General features: G+C 45.4%; 1 protein-coding gene across 1 annotated transcript in view; it reads left to right on the top strand.

The window, feature by feature from the left end:
- Positions 1–18,288, top strand: part of LOC138447980 (cationic amino acid transporter 2-like) — a 167,335-nt gene that overhangs the window by 79,169 nt on the left and 69,878 nt on the right. Inside the window, exons 5-7 of the mRNA XM_069604507.1 lie at positions 3,464–3,686; positions 4,801–4,937; positions 11,967–12,069. Coding sequence (XP_069460608.1) covers positions 3,464–3,686; positions 4,801–4,937; positions 11,967–12,069 — 463 coding nt within the window. The remainder of the gene's footprint in view (positions 1–3,463; positions 3,687–4,800; positions 4,938–11,966; positions 12,070–18,288) is intronic.

Genomic DNA, 18,288 nt, shown 5'->3' on the forward strand with positions numbered 1-18,288 from the left:
CAAGCACACCTTCTGGTGTGTGCTTGTGGAGTGTTGTGAGAGTTCACACAGGGTATAAGTTTAGTGAGTTAGGCTCTCACGAGGACCTCTCACATGTACCTGGCAGAACTTTAATAGTCTGCAAATATGCACCTTGGAGTATCTTCATGGCAACGTGCATGTCTGATACGAAAGCTAACCGTTTTGTTTCCGGTCTGTTTTCCTTTTTCTTCCATCTTTGGCATAATTCTTGGCTAACCCGACTATGAATTCCAATGGCACGCTCTTTCAGTCAAAATGACCACTTTTCTAGTTGTGACCATCCAAAACAGAAATGTAGTTTATTTTAATTTTAATTGAGAGATTAGGCTGACGCTTTCATTTAAGGACAAAAGTTCCCTTGAAACATGTTTAGCAAGTTGCGAAAAAACATTTTGGGAGGATGCTTTCTAATGACTCCCTACCAAAACTTTGTGACTCTCATTTTGACATTTTAAGTTGCAAATACTCTCACCTGGACACGCCCATTTTAGCAAAGATGCACGTCTTTGCTGTCCCCTCTCTCCACCATTACCTCCCTACTCCCCTCACCCTTCAATAACCCCACCCAACATCGGGGCTCCTGCTTTCCCCCTACCAATTCAAGGGCCTAGGGACATCAATCAGGAAAGCATTGCCCAATGCCCATGTAGACCCATAACCGATTTCTCTTGTCAAAGAAATGTGGTTTTCCAACTCAGCTGAGACTATAGCCTAGTCTATCCAGAATTCGTACATTGAATCCAAGTCCCTGCTTGACAAATTCAATAATTGTGACAACCCCCCCCTTAAAAAGCCTTCATTGAATCAAGGAAATCTTAATAGCCAGAGGCCTAACTACAACAATCACCAGCTATGTTCAAATCCCACAGTTCAAGAATTGAGCAACCTACTTGACCAGCCACGAGTTGGAATCCAACCACGTAAAGGTCAGAGTCGGCCCTAAACCCACCCAGGAAAACCGTAAGAGACAGGCCAACAGAAATAGAGGGGCCACCCTTCGTTTCTTAGATGTCTCTGAGGAGACAGGCCATCATTGTGCATGAGGCGGGAACGAGACAGTAAAGTACTGCTTGTTTTACTGAACTTCTGATTAACGGCCATAAGATATTTACATCAGACAGTGATTCTGGGATTACCACGTGCAGAAAAATCCTGCATAATTGGAAATCCACATCCACCTAAAGTGTGAAGATAAAAATGTTAACAACTCTGCCCACCCCAGGTTATTAAAAAGGATGCACTGGCACTTCCCTTCACCATACAAATGCACAGTGGAATCCAAAGTGAGTGAAAAGGTATCTCACCTCCTTTGATGTATAATACACAGAGGGGTGTTCACTGGCCCTACTTGCATGGAACAGCAGCAGTGTGATCCTCTGCTGCACCTCATCCACTTCCTATTAGTTTTTTCGTTGAAAAGCCACTACATTTGGAACTACTGCATGTGGAAATCCGGTGGAAAAATCTTCTAACCTTGTAAAGTGACACTTAAACACTGGGGTCTACTCCATCTTAATTTTTTTTTACATAGGATTCTAAAGCTTAACCCAGATCTGGATCTTCTAATGGGCCCCCCAATTCTGCACTTAATTCACCCTCTTGTTCAATACATTACACACACCTTAATCTCCCAGACTGCTCCATCTGTATGATGTGCTACATCTATACTAGCAAAACCCAAATCTACCTAAAGAACACCAACCCCACATCATCCAATCTCTAGCAGCTGGCACTGTTCCATTGGAGAAGTGGATTGAGGGCTGACTCTCAACCATGTGAAACCCTGACAAAACCTAGACCCCGATCTTTACCAACAGCGTCTTCCTCCACCCTGATTAACTCCACTAGCCGCGTGAGGTAGGTCCCACCCATGTCTCATCCACGATAGCTAAAAACCATAGTACCATAGCCATGACGGATCCAATTTTGGGAAATGGAAGACAGTCATGAGTTAATACATCCATATCCTAGTTAAAAACACCCCTTCTTTCCTCTCCTTCTCAGGCAACCAGGGTACTGGTGTTTGCCCGCCATGTCTATTTGAATGGAGTCTGCCTTGGAGCTTCTTTACACTTGACACAAACACAGTAGCCAGATGCATACTCCATCTTGAAACTGTTATATGACATTTGCATGTTCATTGGACTTATGGGACGCCCTTTCATATACACAGTTTGTGATTGTATTTGATCTATTCTTGGAATTGGGTGGGGAGTGTTGGCTGACAATACAGCCGCTTTCTTTTTTCAATACAGCCGTGTGCCTGCAAACACCATTCTTGATGAGTGTTCCCGGGGAAGAGGGTGGTCTGCTTCTCGGTTCAGATCTAAAACCTATAGCAGAGCGCAACGCACTGGCAATACTGAGAGAAAGCGGCTGCCCCCTTCCCATCTCCTGTCGCTAGTGAGTTTGCGCATCAGGACTAGCAGACGCATAGGCTCGAAGAAGTTCTACGTTTCAATGGCTAATCCCTTCACGAAACAGGCATCCACATTGTAACTGCTGTGTAAGACCAGAAAGAGCATTTCGTTTATAGGCAGGGGCGTTGCTAGGGGGGGGGGGCTAAGGGGGCTATAGCCCCTGATCTTTTGGTTGTAGCCCCGGATAGAATCTCAGGAGTTACACCCAAAAGACTAGCTAGCCCCCAGTCCCAACAGTTCCAACATCAGCTTAGCCCCGGGTCTTTTCCAGACCTAGCAACTCCCCTGTTTATAGGTGCGGCACACATTAGTTTTTGCACGTGGCAGGAATTGTAACAGTGACACAGCTTGCAGTGGAAGAATTGTAACACATTGCAAACCAAGGCGCATAAAACAATATCTGTGACTAAAAAAAAATCACCATTCCCAAATGTGCTTACATCAGTTGGTGTGAGACAGCAGCCATTGACACCTTCCATGGTACAATACAGATCACACATGACAGCCCGATATCGTCATTATAGCCAGCACCCTGCCATTTATGCAGCTAGACCCTGAGCTACTGTGCTCAGTACAACTTCCATTAACGAAAGACTTCCGGTGCAATAATCACATCAGAATTCCAAATGTATATGTTTCCATGAGTGTCAGTCAGGGGTGGACTGGCCTATAGGGAACTCTGGAGATTTCCTGGTAGGCCTTTGCACCCTGGGCCCCTTCTGGGTGGTATGTCCAAATTGACTCATAGGAAAAGGATAGGGTTGGCTAAAAAGGTGTACTATGGGACCATTTTGAACATTATTTCCAGGACCTCTTTTGGTTCGCAGTCCATCTCTGGTGTCAGTCACAGCTGTCCAGCACTGCAGCTGCAACATAGGGACATTGAGCAAGGGCCAGCTAAAACTCTTGATCCCAGTGACAGGGGGGCTGCACGAACAGCACATGTTGCTATGGAGAATCTTTAGCCCCCCCTCATTTTTGCATGAAACTTGGTTAACCAATAACTAGTGTTTACATTTCAGGTGAAGAGGTCAAAGACCCCCAGAAGTCCATTCCCCTGGGCATTGTCGTCTCCCTCTCCATCTGTTTCCTGGCGTACTTTGGCGTCTCTGCAGCCTTGACCCTGATGATGCCATACCACCTCTTGGATGCCCAGAGCCCACTGCCCGCAGCCTTTGAATACGTGGGATGGAGTGTGGCCAAGTATGTCGTGGCTGTGGGATCTCTCTGTGCCCTCACGACCAGGTGAGTGCTCAACATTCGCAAGAACGTAAACCGAGCTTTTAGACACAACTCCAGCTGTTGAGCAAGTCTCTGGGGACCACCATTAGAACCTCTATCAGCAGAGCGGGAGGGGTGGGTGGTCAGGCCCTGCAAACAGTTCCCATCCTGCTACACAGCTGGATGGGAACTGTTTGCAGTTGGCTAGCAGTCAACCTCATCTTGATGTGTATGAAAGTTTCTCATACAATTGAGGGAATTGCTTCAAACATTGATGACATTTTTTCAGATCCTTTATAATGCTTTGAAATAATTAATATGAAAACTGGTTATTGATCCACCTTTCCTGTGAAATCAATGAAATCTACGCAATCTTGGGACCAGTATTCTGAATATGGACCACGCAAATTCCTTCATCTTTAATTGAACCAACCCCTTTACATTCAGCAACTCGCTCAAGAGCCTGAATGCTAGAAACATTCCCAAGATGCATCAGGATTCCTAATATATAAAATATGAGGCAAGCAATATTCTGATTCAGCAGCGCCACTCTATGTGACTAATTGAAACTGGATGCCAAATTGAGCCATGTCTTTAAGATCAGTGACTGTAATCCTTGGTCTCCGAGGGACGGCTATCACTTGCCAGTAATATGTGCCATGGTTTTTCTCAGGTACATTTCAGATTCATATATCTGAAAACACTCACCACCTAAAAACATATAATTGGGTATGTACCTGATCCATTACAGCCCTGTGTTCTACTGCTCACTCCAGCGGTGTGTCCAGACTCTTGACTGGGTGGTCCAAGGGGGGCACTGACTTATGCAGGGGTGGCATGAAGTACGAGCGTGCACATACATAATGATCATAGTTTAGGATAATGAGGTGGCCAATCAGATTCCAGCGGCAGCGCGTGCCACCCCCTTCCCCCTCCCTGGACATGCAACTGGCGCACTCTTGAAGAAGTCCATTCCTCAGCAGTGTCCTCCTCCAGCCACAGGCTCTATGTCCCAGTGTGATTCCATATTTGCTAATTCAATGAAGCATTGCATAACTATATCGATGACTATTTTTTCGAGTCTGATAAGTATTAAGGTGTTTGCTTATTTCTGAGCTCTCTCTTGGTCTGCACACAGCCTGCTCGGCTCCATGTTCCCCATGCCACGCATTCTCTTTGCCATGGCGAGGGACGGGCTGCTCTTCCATTCCCTGGCCAGAGTGAGCAGTCGGCAGAGCCCTGTGGTTGCCACCATGGTGTCGGGAGCAGTGGCAGGTAAGTCATGACGGCACCTCCTCTGGCGCAGTGGTGGGCCTGTTTACATCTCTGACAGGCCGCTGCTCTAAAAAGCATCCTCTCCTTTGTTGTCTACATTTCTCTTGTGGCCTCTCTTCATGTCTCCATTCGTGGTCTCCTTTCCATTCAACATTGACATCCTTTAAGCAGGGACATCACCAAAATGCCAGGGGCAGCAGAAGTGACCTCACACACCTGATGACATCACATGAAGTGATGGCACATGACCTTTGATCTGGATGGCATTAGTTAATCTTTAACCCTGTGACTTCACCGGAAGTGACTTGCGGGCAGAAAAAATAAAAAGTACATAAATGTACACTTTTTAAAATACCAAATAGGTACTAAAGCAGACAAGAATATTTTACATAGGAACCATAACAAGGGGGCTGCCTTGATATGCCTTGGATGGGATCATAACATGATAGGGTTAGACTCAATCGAATCAACCCGAGGCACTGCCATAAAGATGCCAAATCAGCATTGTAGGGCCAGTTACTTCCTATTATGCCAATCATTGCTGAATGTCAGGTATTGTCATTATATCATAAGCAGAACCCCTACATTGCCAGTTGCTGCTATATTACATTCTCCAAAAATACCATAGATGCAAGTCACCAACAGTCCACATGAGCATTAATGCTTTCATTCGCGATCATGATTTTTTATATATATAGCGCTTTCACCTACGCACTATACATAGCACATATTGAAATACAATTATCATTCTAACCAAAGTTGGTACTCATTTATCATCCTCAGGAGAATTAAAGGTAGGGTTGGCCTTGCCAGGTTTCGAACCTGTAACTTGCAGATCAAACATAGATCGCAGCAGTGATCACTTAACCCGCAGAGCTATCTTACCACTTATCTATAAAAAATGGAATATCACAGTAAGACATACCTAGATGCGTTGCAACAAAATGTCCATCTAACCACGTAATAACACTTATCATTTTTACTTGATCACAGATGCCCAGAAAAATATACCATGCCACAGTAAGGCCAGACTAGCCAGGTAATTACGCTTATCACGATTGGTTTATCAGCGATGCCCAGTACAAAATGTCAAGCCACAGTAAGAAATTGCTGGACTAGCTGCACTAAAATGCTAGTCTAGCCACATAATAACACTTATGATGCTTACTTTATCGTATATGCCCAGAAAATATTCCGTGTTACTCTAGAAATCCTAGGTGGGAAACCCCATTAACGTCACAGACACCCGGGTAGAACAATAATAGAAACACAGAGAAGGGTGTCTCACAACTATTGTATAACACAACTTATTTAAAATTAGTTCCAATTTAGTCTAAAACAGAAGCTATTAACTGGACTCATTGAGTGACCACGGTAATGAGGTAAATCACATTCATTTATTAATCATCAAAAATGTAAAAAAAATCCCTAAGATATCATATAAAGGAGACAAAACAAACACACATACCTATGAATACACACCAATTGAAACAGTATTACATGTACAAAAACATTAAGTCTGCAATCATTTTCAATAATGTGCAAAAAGGCCCCTGAATTCATTCAATTCCACAGACTCACAAAGTGCAAAATGGAAGCAACTTTGTGTTGTGCAGAAGCACATCAGAACTTTATGTTGTGCAAAGAATGCATCAACAACAAACTAAACATACATATACGATGATATAGATAGTAAAAAACATTTTCAAAATCACAATGGCCCTCAAATGTTCCATGACAATAAGAAAAGGTTATACTGGCTACACCCAAATGCTAGGCTAGATGGGTAATACCACTTATCATGCTTACTTTATTATAGATGCCCATTAAAAATGTCATGCCACAGTAAGAAACGTCTAGACTGGTTGTACCAAAATGCCAGTCTAGCCACTAATACATATATGCTTGCTTTATCATTGATGGTGTTTATGTATTAGCTCACCCCTCACCTGCCCCATCCTTCCCACACGTTCACGCTCCCTCCCACTTGCCTTCCCCAATGCCCAAAATCAACTCCTCAGCCCTCAACATCCCTCTTCTTCATCCCAGTACTTATGTATGAGGCAAGGTGCTTCATAGTCAGGCACTGGGACGAGGAAGAGTGGGACTAGGAGTAATATAGAGTACGAGTAAGTAATCCAGGTATTTAACCGAAGAACACACATTCACACACCACTTGCTCATTTACACATGCATTCATTCTCTCACACAAGCATGGCCAGCCACTCAAACATCATGCCCTCATACAAACATACTAAATGAGCTATACACACACACACGTACCTTACATAATACACACACATACACTTTTACATTACAAATAAATACATTTCCTTACCTTCCAGAATCCGTCCTCTGCAGGCATGACTCTGGCTGCCATGCTCCAGGTCACACGCAAGGTCCGTCCTGGGCAGCAGAGCACAGGAGCCAGATCCATCCATGTGCTGGGGGGTGGAGGGGCATCGGATTTCAAAATGAAATAATTACATTTTGGAAGTCACTGTGCGAGTTCTAAAAGAAACTATTTCCATTACGGAAAACCGAAATGGAAATAATTTCTTTTTGAAGTCAAATCGACTTAAAACAGAAATTACTTATTTTTTAAATCCAAGCCTTCTCGCAGGGGTTGCAGAGGCAGTGCCAGAGGTCACAAAGGGGCTTCCAGGGATTGCAGTTGTGACCCCTAGCAAACCCCAAATGACGTCCCTGCCTTTAAGCTCTGAACACATCAGTTAGCTGTGGAAGGCAACAGCTTGGTGTATTTTCAAGGCAAAAGTTGTTGATTATTGAAGTTTCCATTTCACTTAAATTATAACTCAAACATGGGGCAGTGAGAAACCTGAAGGTGTCTACCTGACTAATCCCTGGGGGTCTGTCATCCAGGTGGCCAGGACACGGCCATAGCTATTGGATCCAGTTCCTGGGTGTGGACCAGTGAGGGAGGATCACCTGGATGGGGGGGAGGTCTTTGGGGAGCGGGAGTGGGACACCGACGGGTGAGACGCAGTATCCGGCTTCTTTCAACACCTTTTCCCCATCCTACCACGTAGGATATTCCAAAACACTGCCCCCCCTTTTCTGTCATGAACACTTTTGCATATTACGAAGGACGACGGACTAACACTCGAGCCATTTTCCTGACATGTCCCAACACCAGAGTCAGGCAAAGTCAGGCAATTGACCGGAACCGCACATACCCAACGGCCCTTTCCCTTCTCCACAGGGATAAAATAGGGAGCACAAGAGCACAATATGATCAAGGCAGACCACACGACGTGAGACCTAACTCAGCATGGCAGTTCAGGAGGAGCAGAAAGACGGCGCGTACCGTGAGGGCAACAAGGAGAGAAGCAACCTTGCCCTTTCCAACCAAGGCCTGTGAAACCTCTGCAGAAGGAATTGTAAGACCGCAAACAATAGCCAGCGTGTGTTGCAGCAGATGTCAATGATACAAGAGACCCTTCTTGATAACCCAGCTGGGGAGAGACGCTCGTCTCTGTAGTACCAACCTTGATTCCAAAGAGAAAGAAAGCCAAGCAGAACATCACAGCCTGTGAGTCGAGGGGAGAGTCGATAAGAAACCAAACTGTGTTTAACGAAAATTAGCAAATGGCTAATTTGAACTGTGAAAGGCTAAAAGAGCTATTGATGCTAGAAGGGGGAAAACCAGCAACCGAGGAGTCCGGCACCACCTGGGTGCTCACTCAAGAAACTCTGGGCCATTACCCAATTTTGAAACTACCATAACGAGAAGGCCTTGGGAAAGGCAAAAATAGGGTCAAAGTGGTCATACAGGGGTCTTGTAAAATCCAAAAGACTTTGACTGACCGATTATGAAGGTAAGGAAAATAGATCTGCATCGTAAGAGTTGAATGACAGAATCAAGATTGACAACATTGACAATAGTGAACCCGAAGGAGGGATGCCGATAAAAGTGGGTAAAGTCTAAAGTTCCAGTATACAATGTGTTGACAAGAGTTAACCTGGCCGAGGGATGTACACAATGAAGTATATTAAAAGACATTAAGATTAGCGAACATCACCAAGAAACTTATATTGAAAGCAATAGTGAACCCGATAGAGGGAGGCGAACAATTGAGTCACATCTAAACCCGGAAGAGGGTGATCCAAGGGTGTGAAGCCAACATCCACCAACCTGTGAATGAAACAAAGTAAAGTACTAGAGGGAACGTCTTTGCATGCCATGCCAGAGTGAACCCAACAACGAAAAGCTGATATTCAAGAGGGGTCTGAGCCCGGACGAGGGGGAACCCAGGGCTGAGGAACTATCATGCAGATAAACCCAAAGAAGAGCTCTAGAACTTTTTGTCAAACCTTTGTTCTGATACTTTGAACCTGTCAGGCCCTCGAAAGAAGGAAAACATAGCTATCGGAGGTTCTGGTATCATTGAGGAACTTTCTAGGTATCTGCGCCTGGAAGAGGGGGATCCATTGCTGAAAGGCGTCACCCAACGTACAAACAGAAAAGAACATTTGTTTATTATTTTGAATACATCAGGCCCACGGCGGCAAGAGACTTGTTGTAGAAAAGAGACTTAACCGCTGAAGGCCCTGATTGCTGGGAGCAGAACAGTTGGCTCGTGCTGGGAAAGTTCAAGCGTGTGATGTGCTCCAGAATCTTCCCTTTGTCGCGTGCTTAAAACGTGGGGAAGGGAGACCCGACTACCGCATCCTGACCCATTATTTAAGGACACTTCCTTCTTTCTTGTGAACATTATGCCACACTTTTTTTGTACTTACCGTAAGGTTTGGCAATAGATTTTTATAGTATTGGCACTTTTATTTTGACAAGACGCCACTAGGACTGCCTTATTATTGTTTGATGGTCGAATCTTAGATTTAGGTTTAGATTATAGGTAGGTTGGAAAAACGCCTACTGTTTAATAGACATCCTGAACTGTGATGACTTCTGTCCGTCTTTACCATTGCCACTATGAGTTCCTTACATGGGGTAAAGTAAAAAATATGCTCTGAAAAAGTGTGCGTGTTTGGTTTTGTCACCCGCTTGCTCCAATTCCCAAACTACAACCAAACTTGTTTTTCTCTCGCTTGCTCCCTCGTTTTTAAAATGCAACATGTAATTCATTGCATTGGCCCAGCTACAAATAATGTGCATATATGGATTGGAGTGCAACATCACATGGTCAGCCGGTAGCAAGAAAAATAAGACAGTAAAGCGTAGTGGTCTTTCCCTTTTTCACACGAAAATCAGCATGAAATCAAGTCTGAAGACGATCCTGTGTTAACCGCAGTAGATCGCACACCAGTTAGGCTGGAAACGCCCAACATTGAATCATTAAATAACCTTCTGAATAAAAGCTTAAAAACAGATCCTGTGGAAGTGCTCTTCATATGTATGAATGTCAAAGGATCTGCGACACAAAAATCACCATTCAAATCCTTTGGAAATAAATCCTTTGGAAATGTATATTGCAAAATTAAAATTAAAAATGAGATGAGACTGTATTACAACAAAAGTGGGCACACTAATCTCTCGCAACGTTTTAACAAGTTTAAGATGTAAAATGTGAGATCTACCATGCCGTAGGCGCGCAGCTTTGCACAACATCACTTGGCCTGGATCCGAAGAAACCGTGCCCAGCAAAAGGCCACTAAAACTCCTCCACATGCCACCCCCAGATGTATTGTTTCTAAGAGTGAGGGGTTAAGTGTTATCAGGCCACTCATCCCAAGAAGTCATTGATGAGATGAAATAACCTACATGTTAAGTTGATGTTCCATGTCTGGCCCACCCCTAATTCTCATATCCTCCAATAGACCCGATTTTTCAAGTAGCCTTTGTGAAACCACTGAGTCAATCTCCAAGCATCTGCTTCCTGTGGGGAAAGTCCTTGTGTTATTTTAAAGCACGCTCATTCCGAACTACTTCCCATTGCACCCCAACGATATCAAAACTCCCCGGAGTCTGTCCCTTAGGAGCCAGGCTCCCTTTTTCTGCAGGTAGTGTATAGAGACAGAAAGAGCAATGCCCCTTCAGCCTCAGCCGAGCGTTCCCTCTCCATTACCTCCATAAACTGGAACAGCTTAGCACCCAGGAGCACCCACGTGTATGGCTCTTGCATGGAGAAGAGGGCTGAGGCGTCTACTATTCGCATAATGTACGACAGAAAAAGGAAGGACGGAATTGCTGACATTCCAACCCTTGGGTAATAGGTACCCTAGCTACCCCTAGCCATTATACACAGAGCAGGAGCTGCAGTCTGATCGTTCATGCCATAGTATGAAAGTTAGTGCGCAGAGTCTTCTGTGGACAGTAAAGTGTTGCCCATAGCACTGGGGTCGGGTAAAGGAAAGGACTCCAGTCTGAACTACCCTCCCACAACCTCCAGAAATTCCCTGCAGAGCCGGGCTGAGGCCAACTGATTCAGTGGGTGGGAGGCCAAGGGGGGGGGGGTGTCAGTGTTGCTGCTTTTGTTGTCTTTTATCTGCAAACGTATAATGTTCTTTAGGACCCCGTGTTTGCAACAACTTTTAAAACCTAAGTTCACAGTCACACACAGGAAACTTGTGAATTGGTTCCACAAAATGCAAGCATTCCAGGGGTCACTGCGTTCTGGCGTGTGGCAATCGACCCACAGCTCAAAACATTGCAAACCTCAATAAGAACAAGAAAAAATACCCCCACCCACCCTACGACAACCATTACGAGTGGTCATTAGAGACGTTATCCAGATGCAATAGATCTACATATCATAAAACAAATTGCATAGGTTATATATTAAGATGATTCACAGCGGTGCATGCAGCCTAGACAAAAAAATCTAAGCCAAATACTAGTACATCTTTATTGTAAATGGTACAACTAACCGCTCCCACCAAACACCACCGTCAGACTTCAACTCTCGGAATCAAGATTCGTCTCTCCTGCAGTAAAGAGTAAATCTCATTGACTATTTGGAGGTCAACTCCGTATAGCTAAGGCTGATGGCCTGCACAAGAGCAGAAGTAGCATTAACTGGAGGTCATGTTTCTCTTTCCTTTTTGCAGCTGTGATGGCTTTTCTGTTTGACCTGAAAGCCCTGGTTGACATGATGTCGATTGGAACTCTCTTGGCCTACACCCTGGTAGCCACTTGCATCCTCCTGCTCAGGTAAGCCAAGGGGAGGAACCCTACAGGGTTCAAATGATGGAGAGTAAGCGCAAGCGCAGCACACACTGTCTTTTTCAGGGACCGAAAAAGCCATTCTGTGGCAACTCTAGCAGTTTCATTGGTTACCCCTCTCCAATAGCTAGGCCTGACTTAGCATCATTTACTGCATCAGGAGCTCTTAATTCATACATGGACCCTCCAAATAGTTGAAAGAGCATGACCTAAGTTTCGGTTCATCCACATCTCGGTGTTCCTAGGATCTTGTCCACATTTCTTATATTCTCCAAGCCTGTTCCTTTGATTTCAAGCAATGGCTCCATTGCCAAAAGGGGCAGGAGTAGCTGCGTTCTGCACAAACTTGTCAATAGATTTTGCCCAATACTTTCTCCAAACTCTACTGCTCTGTTGGTGTGAACCACCTGCAGAACCACCATGCATCGGGGGACGTCCTGTGAGCAGATTAGGTAGGTGGTAGAGCACTCGCATCTATAAAACAAAAAAACACAACCTTTAGACGTCCCAGTCTACACAACATAGGACTGGTGGGAGAGCAACCTGTCCCAATCCTCTGTCCAAGACCAGTGGTTTCAATTGATGGCACTGACGATAGATGGTGCATAGTGGCCACCCAAATCACGTGTTTTCAACATTGCATGTGCCGGAGAATTAACATCTCAAAACACACAAGATTGGATTCAGTTGGTTAAAGGAGGGACCATGAGAACGGGATAACCATAGCAACATGTAGATTTGATCCAGATTAGTTCTGGGCACCACTGGCCCCCATGTGTGGCTCCTTTAGAGCCTCTTCAACTCTGGCCCATGATCTGATATCAGTCATAATTAGTGAAGCTTTTTAGTGTCTGTCCTGAGATTGCCTGAAGCAGCCAACTCGAGAGTGGTGCGGCTTGACGATCAGTAGAGGACATAGTGTATACGTTGTGAGGTTCATTCCTCTAGCCTTTTGCCTCCCAGCTTGGGTTTTCTGTGCAAGAGCATATTGCTTTGTGCCGTGTGTGTCCTGCCTGTGGTTAGGGATCTGCAGTGGTATGGCATATAGAGGGGCGAGGGAGAATGCCCCGGTGTGCCGGTCTGACTAGGAAGGTGATGAACATAGGAAGTATGAATGTAACAGCAGTGCATTAAAACACACCTTGGACAGAGTTCTGACATGACCTTCTGTTTGTTTTAGAGCAGTGATTGTGTGCATGGGGGTTAGGGGTGGCACTGTAGATGCATCTATACCGTGAAGCAGTTTGTCTGAGGCCCAGAGTCTAGGAGATCTTCTCGAAGCACAAGAAGGCAAGTTGGAATTGCCTGCCTACCAGGTGCACAGTGTTTCTTTTACCATATTACGTCTGTCTAGTGTACACCGTGAAATAAGGCTTTTACAGCAAACTTATTGGCTTCTGTGTGATTTATGAGCTAAGGAGCAAGCCGGTACCTGAGGGCTTGACTTACGACTATTGTACAGAAGGGAGGAGACTGGGGTGGCAGAGGAAGGGTTTTCTGGTGCCATACCTAGACCATCGGCTCATTCAATGGTTCCTATTGACCCTGGAACATTACCAGCTGGTATTATTGAGCCTGCTTTACCATGATTAGAGTTAAGAGGCCCAACCTTTGGTTGACAAACAACTGTTACAGTCTTTGGTAGGGGAGGAGGGGCAGGGCCCCTCCATCTTCTCCTGTTGAGAAATGTAACCAACAATTGCCTGTACAAAAAGAAATGATGGACTTTTATGCTGTGGCAGGTTCCAGTACTGAAGTGCGTCCCAGTAGGAAATCCCGGCTACCTTCAAATGGGGAAAGCAATTTCATTAGTGACGGCAGCATCTTAGAACATGACCTATCTGCGAATCAACTGGGGAAATCTCGATCGGACAGTTTGCCGGGTCGTGGGAGAGCTAATCACAGCCCTATCACTTGATTATATTTGGAAGACATGTCGTCTTTTATTACAGAGCACCGCTCCATGGCCAACAGCGTTCTAACATTTATGGGGTCTCCAGCAAACTAACAAGGCCTTCTTCATACTCTGTGTGATCTGGATAACAACATAAAATGGAATGCCCCCTCTCTCTCAGCCTTAAACATGGTGATTAGTTCATTCGTATCATTATATGATAATATTCAAAATGAACTGGCAGCCCATCAGTCTGGCTTCAGAGCTGCCAGAAGCACAGAAACTGCTCTCCTGAACATCCGTAAAGACCTGCTCTCCAACCTTGACTCCAATACTCTTTGTGCCCTCATCTTACTTGATCTCTCTTCTGCCTTTGACACAGTCAACCGTACCATCCTGCTCAACCGTCTCCGTGAAAACCTGGGTATATATGATAGGTTAGTTATAACGCACTTAATACCCACAGGTTTCTAAGAACGGACCCGGGGATCGAACCTGTGTTGCTCCGTGTCATCTTGCTTCTAAGGCGAGCATGTTACCCCCGAGCTATCCTCCCAAGATGATCACTGATCAGGCCCTGGATTGGCTGACCTCTTTCCTCTCCGATCGACCCTCCCAGGTCCAACTTGGGTCCTACCTCTGCACTATCTCTATCTCTACTTGTGGTGTTCTGCAGGGGTCTAACCTCTCTCCCTGGTTTTTCAACCAATACCTGGCACTTCTTGCCCACCGCATTGCCGCTCTCTGCCCCAACTTTCAGTGCTATGCGGACAACACTTGACTTATTCTCAGGCTCCCTTCCACCACCTCTTCTCCTTCTCTCATTTCCGACGGTCTGTCTGTCTGCTATCCAGGAGTGGTGTGCCACAAATTATCTCTGCCTTAATGCCAGTAAGACAGATTCTCCTCATCGGCACACCTGCTCCCTCCTTTCGTGTCGCTCTCTGACCGGCCTCTCTTGGCCCTCTTCCTTCTCCCACCTGTGAGGCTAAAAACCTGCGGGTCATCTTCGACTCCACTCTCTCCTCACATCTCTGACGTCTCTAAGAAGTCACACTACCAGCTGTACCTCCTTAGAGGTATTCAGGTATTCTTCCTTTCCTCTCCTTTCCCCAGAAGCTCACTGTCTCCAGAGCTCTGGTTCTCTCTAGGCTGGACTACTGAAACACCCTCTTTATAAATCTGCCTGCTTCTACTCTCTGCCCTCTGCAACTCATCCATAACAGGACTGCAAGACTTATCCCTGGCCTCAAGCCCAGGGATCGTATCTCTCCAGGACTGAAATCTCTGCACTGCTGCAAGGATTAAGTTCAAAACCCTCTGCATTGTCCACAAGGCCTGCAGGGGTCTGGGGCCCTTAATGCCTCCAACTTTCTCTTCCTAAATATCTTCCTTCTCGAGCTCTTCGCTCATCCGCCTCCAACTCACTCAGGGACAGGCGCTTCTCCAAGCAACGAGTTGGTGGTAGATCGCTTTCTTCGGCTGGGGCCTCCCTCTGGAACAGCCTCCCTGCCTCCCTGAAACTTGAGGAGAACCATCTCTGGTTCCGGAGGAACCTCAAGACCTTCCAATTTGCTTCTGCTTTCTTTCCTCCTGTCCCCTGCTGAACTGACTGAAACTGCATTGGTCACCTGGCTACCCTCTGATCTCGGGCCCAGGTACCCTCCCCCGCCAGCTACAGACATGCACTGCCTCCCGGCAACCCCTGCACTTGGGGGCTGTTTCTGTATCTCTACAGTCCCCACCAGCTCTTGACACTTGATGTCTGCACTTACCCATGCACTTGCCACTAGCTGGCTGCACTTTTACCTACTGTTTTTATTTATTCTATTTTTTTTTTACTGTTGATCCTATGTATTGCACTGCCCCCTCCCTTTACCTGCACTTTTCCTTTCTCCCCTTCCCTGCACTTGCGAGATCTCACTCTCACCTGGCCTAGTAAGATCGTTGTCTCTGTCTTCCCTCTGTTCCCCCTCCCTTGCCTCGTCATGCTTTGAAACACTTGTGTACCGGCACGTTATAAATGTCATATCATATCATATAATCCAATTCAGTGAAACCCAAATGACTTTAGAAACATTAGAATTCTTGCTCAATTGGGGAAGGCAGACCGGATGGGTATTGGCTCAACTTTGACATCCAACTCTGGCCCTGGTCCTATAGTTCTGTCTGTTGCTTCATCTAACTATGAAATGAGTGTTGCTAAAGTGGTCCTGACGCCTAATTCCCCCACACACCAATTTCCTGTAATGCAACAAAGAAATCAAAATATGACCAGAAAGTGAAATCGAACACACATAGTTCAAGAAAATATTCAAGCAGGGGTGTTGCTATTGTCTGGAAAAGATCCAGGACTACGCTAATGCCTGGACTGTCGGGGCTAGCTAGCCTTTTGGTTGTGGCCCCTGAGCTTCGATCTGGGGCTATTTCTATTTCTATGTGCTTGTAACGCGCCAACAGCCCGCAGGCATCAGGGTGCGGAGAGATCCTGATGAAAGGATTTGCATGGAAAAGGAGAAACCGAAAAGAGGGAGAGGAGGTCTAGGTTGGCCGTAAATGTGCCTAGAGAAACGCCCTGGATTACCAGGGGGTTACTGGAATAAGTGAGTTTTCAGTAATTTCCTGAAATTGCTGTAATTTCCTTCCAGTCTTAGGTTCCCTGGGAGGCCATTCCAAAACTTGGCTGCTCTGACCGGGAAAGCTCTGCCTCCACCTGCTGCCCGTCTAACCTTTGGGATTGCCAGGAAGCCTACGTCGGCTGACCTAAGGTTTCTCTTAGGTGTGTAGAGCGAGAATGTCTCATTAAAATAGCTTGGCGCCTCACCATATAGGCATCTATGAACAATCGTCATGGCCTTAAAACTGACTCTCTCTTCAATTCTAAGCCAATGAATATCTTTCCTTGCTGCCGATATGTGTTCTCCATATTTGGCTTTCTTAACGATACGAACGGCATCATTCTGCATGACCTGGCATCTTTGTAACTCTCTCTTGGAAGCACCTATTAGCAGCGCATTGCCGTAATACTCGCGGGGCAATATGATCGCTCTTGCGATGTTTGCAGAGTTTACTTCGCTAATGTATGGTCTGATGGCTCTCAACAGGCGCAGGTAGTGTGCGTTATTTTTAGTAATTTACTTGGACTTCAACACCCACTGATGCTTCCACCATCATCCCTAATGTTTTGACTTGTGGTAGCACTGGGATGTTGGCTTCTTTTATCACAAACTCCCTGCATTGGTCTCCTAACTTGGATCTTACGTGCTGAGATCCAAAGATCATGAGTTCTGTCTTGCTATTATTGAGACACATCCAGTGCCTCTGCATCCAGATGTCAATGACCTTGTAAACCTCCTCTATTTTAGCGCTATCTGTAACATAATCTCCCATAATTTTGAAAAATCAGCTGCAACCAAAAGGTCTTTTGGTTGCAGCTGATTTTTCAAAATTATGGGAGATTATGTTACAGGTAGCCCCTCTAGCCCTCCCCTAGTAACTTCTCTGGATTTAAGGAACCTACACTTAATGGAGGAATCAGCAGCTGCTGTGAGGGAACTTGATTCAAGTTTACTGAGAACGGATGTATTAGAACAAACAACTATGGAGGGTGGAGAGGCTTGGCAGTCCAACCCTTTAGGGCAAGTTCACATGTTAGCATAAAAACATCTGCTCAGCCACAGTTGGTGATCCGCCCCAGAGTTATAAGAAACCAAGAGTCACAAACCATGCCAGGGCCTGCTCAGGCGGTGCAGTTTATGCTCCAGGAATCCACTGCTTCTTTACTACCTCCTAAACAGAACGCTGATTTAATTGGCAATAGTCCTGTTTAGGTGGTGCAGTCTATGTTGCAGAAAGCAGTTGGATTATTACTGCATCCTAACAAGTATACTGATTTTAATGCACTTGTTGTGAAACAGTGGGCCGGACCATAGATTTACACATGGTGAAGTGGTAAATGTAGATAATGGACCTTGGGAGGTTCCACAGAAGTTTATTAGAGCTTGTGGTTCACACTGATAGGAAGGTGGTGCTAAACCGATCCAACTGTTTGCGGCTTCTGCGTGAAATCCCTTGCCTGCACCTCTTGTCTTTTAGGGACCTTGATCTGTTTTTTTTGTATTGTCTAAATTGGTTGTGAAACTCTTGTTGCCTGAAGCCGACTCTCTCCGGCAAATAGGATATTATCTTACATCATGTTATAGGGGTTCTGATTAATCTAATCTGGGTAAGTGCATCAATAAGTGGGATCCAACATGTCAGGTGGTACAAGTTACAAGCAAAGTAATGGCTCTGAGGGCTACGTGTATTGGCAT

The sequence above is a fragment of the Ambystoma mexicanum genome, chromosome 3q, assembly GCF_040938575.1.
Source record: "Ambystoma mexicanum isolate Mex_15411 chromosome 3q, UKY_AmexF1_1, whole genome shotgun sequence".
Taxonomy (NCBI): Eukaryota; Metazoa; Chordata; class Amphibia; order Caudata; family Ambystomatidae; genus Ambystoma; species Ambystoma mexicanum.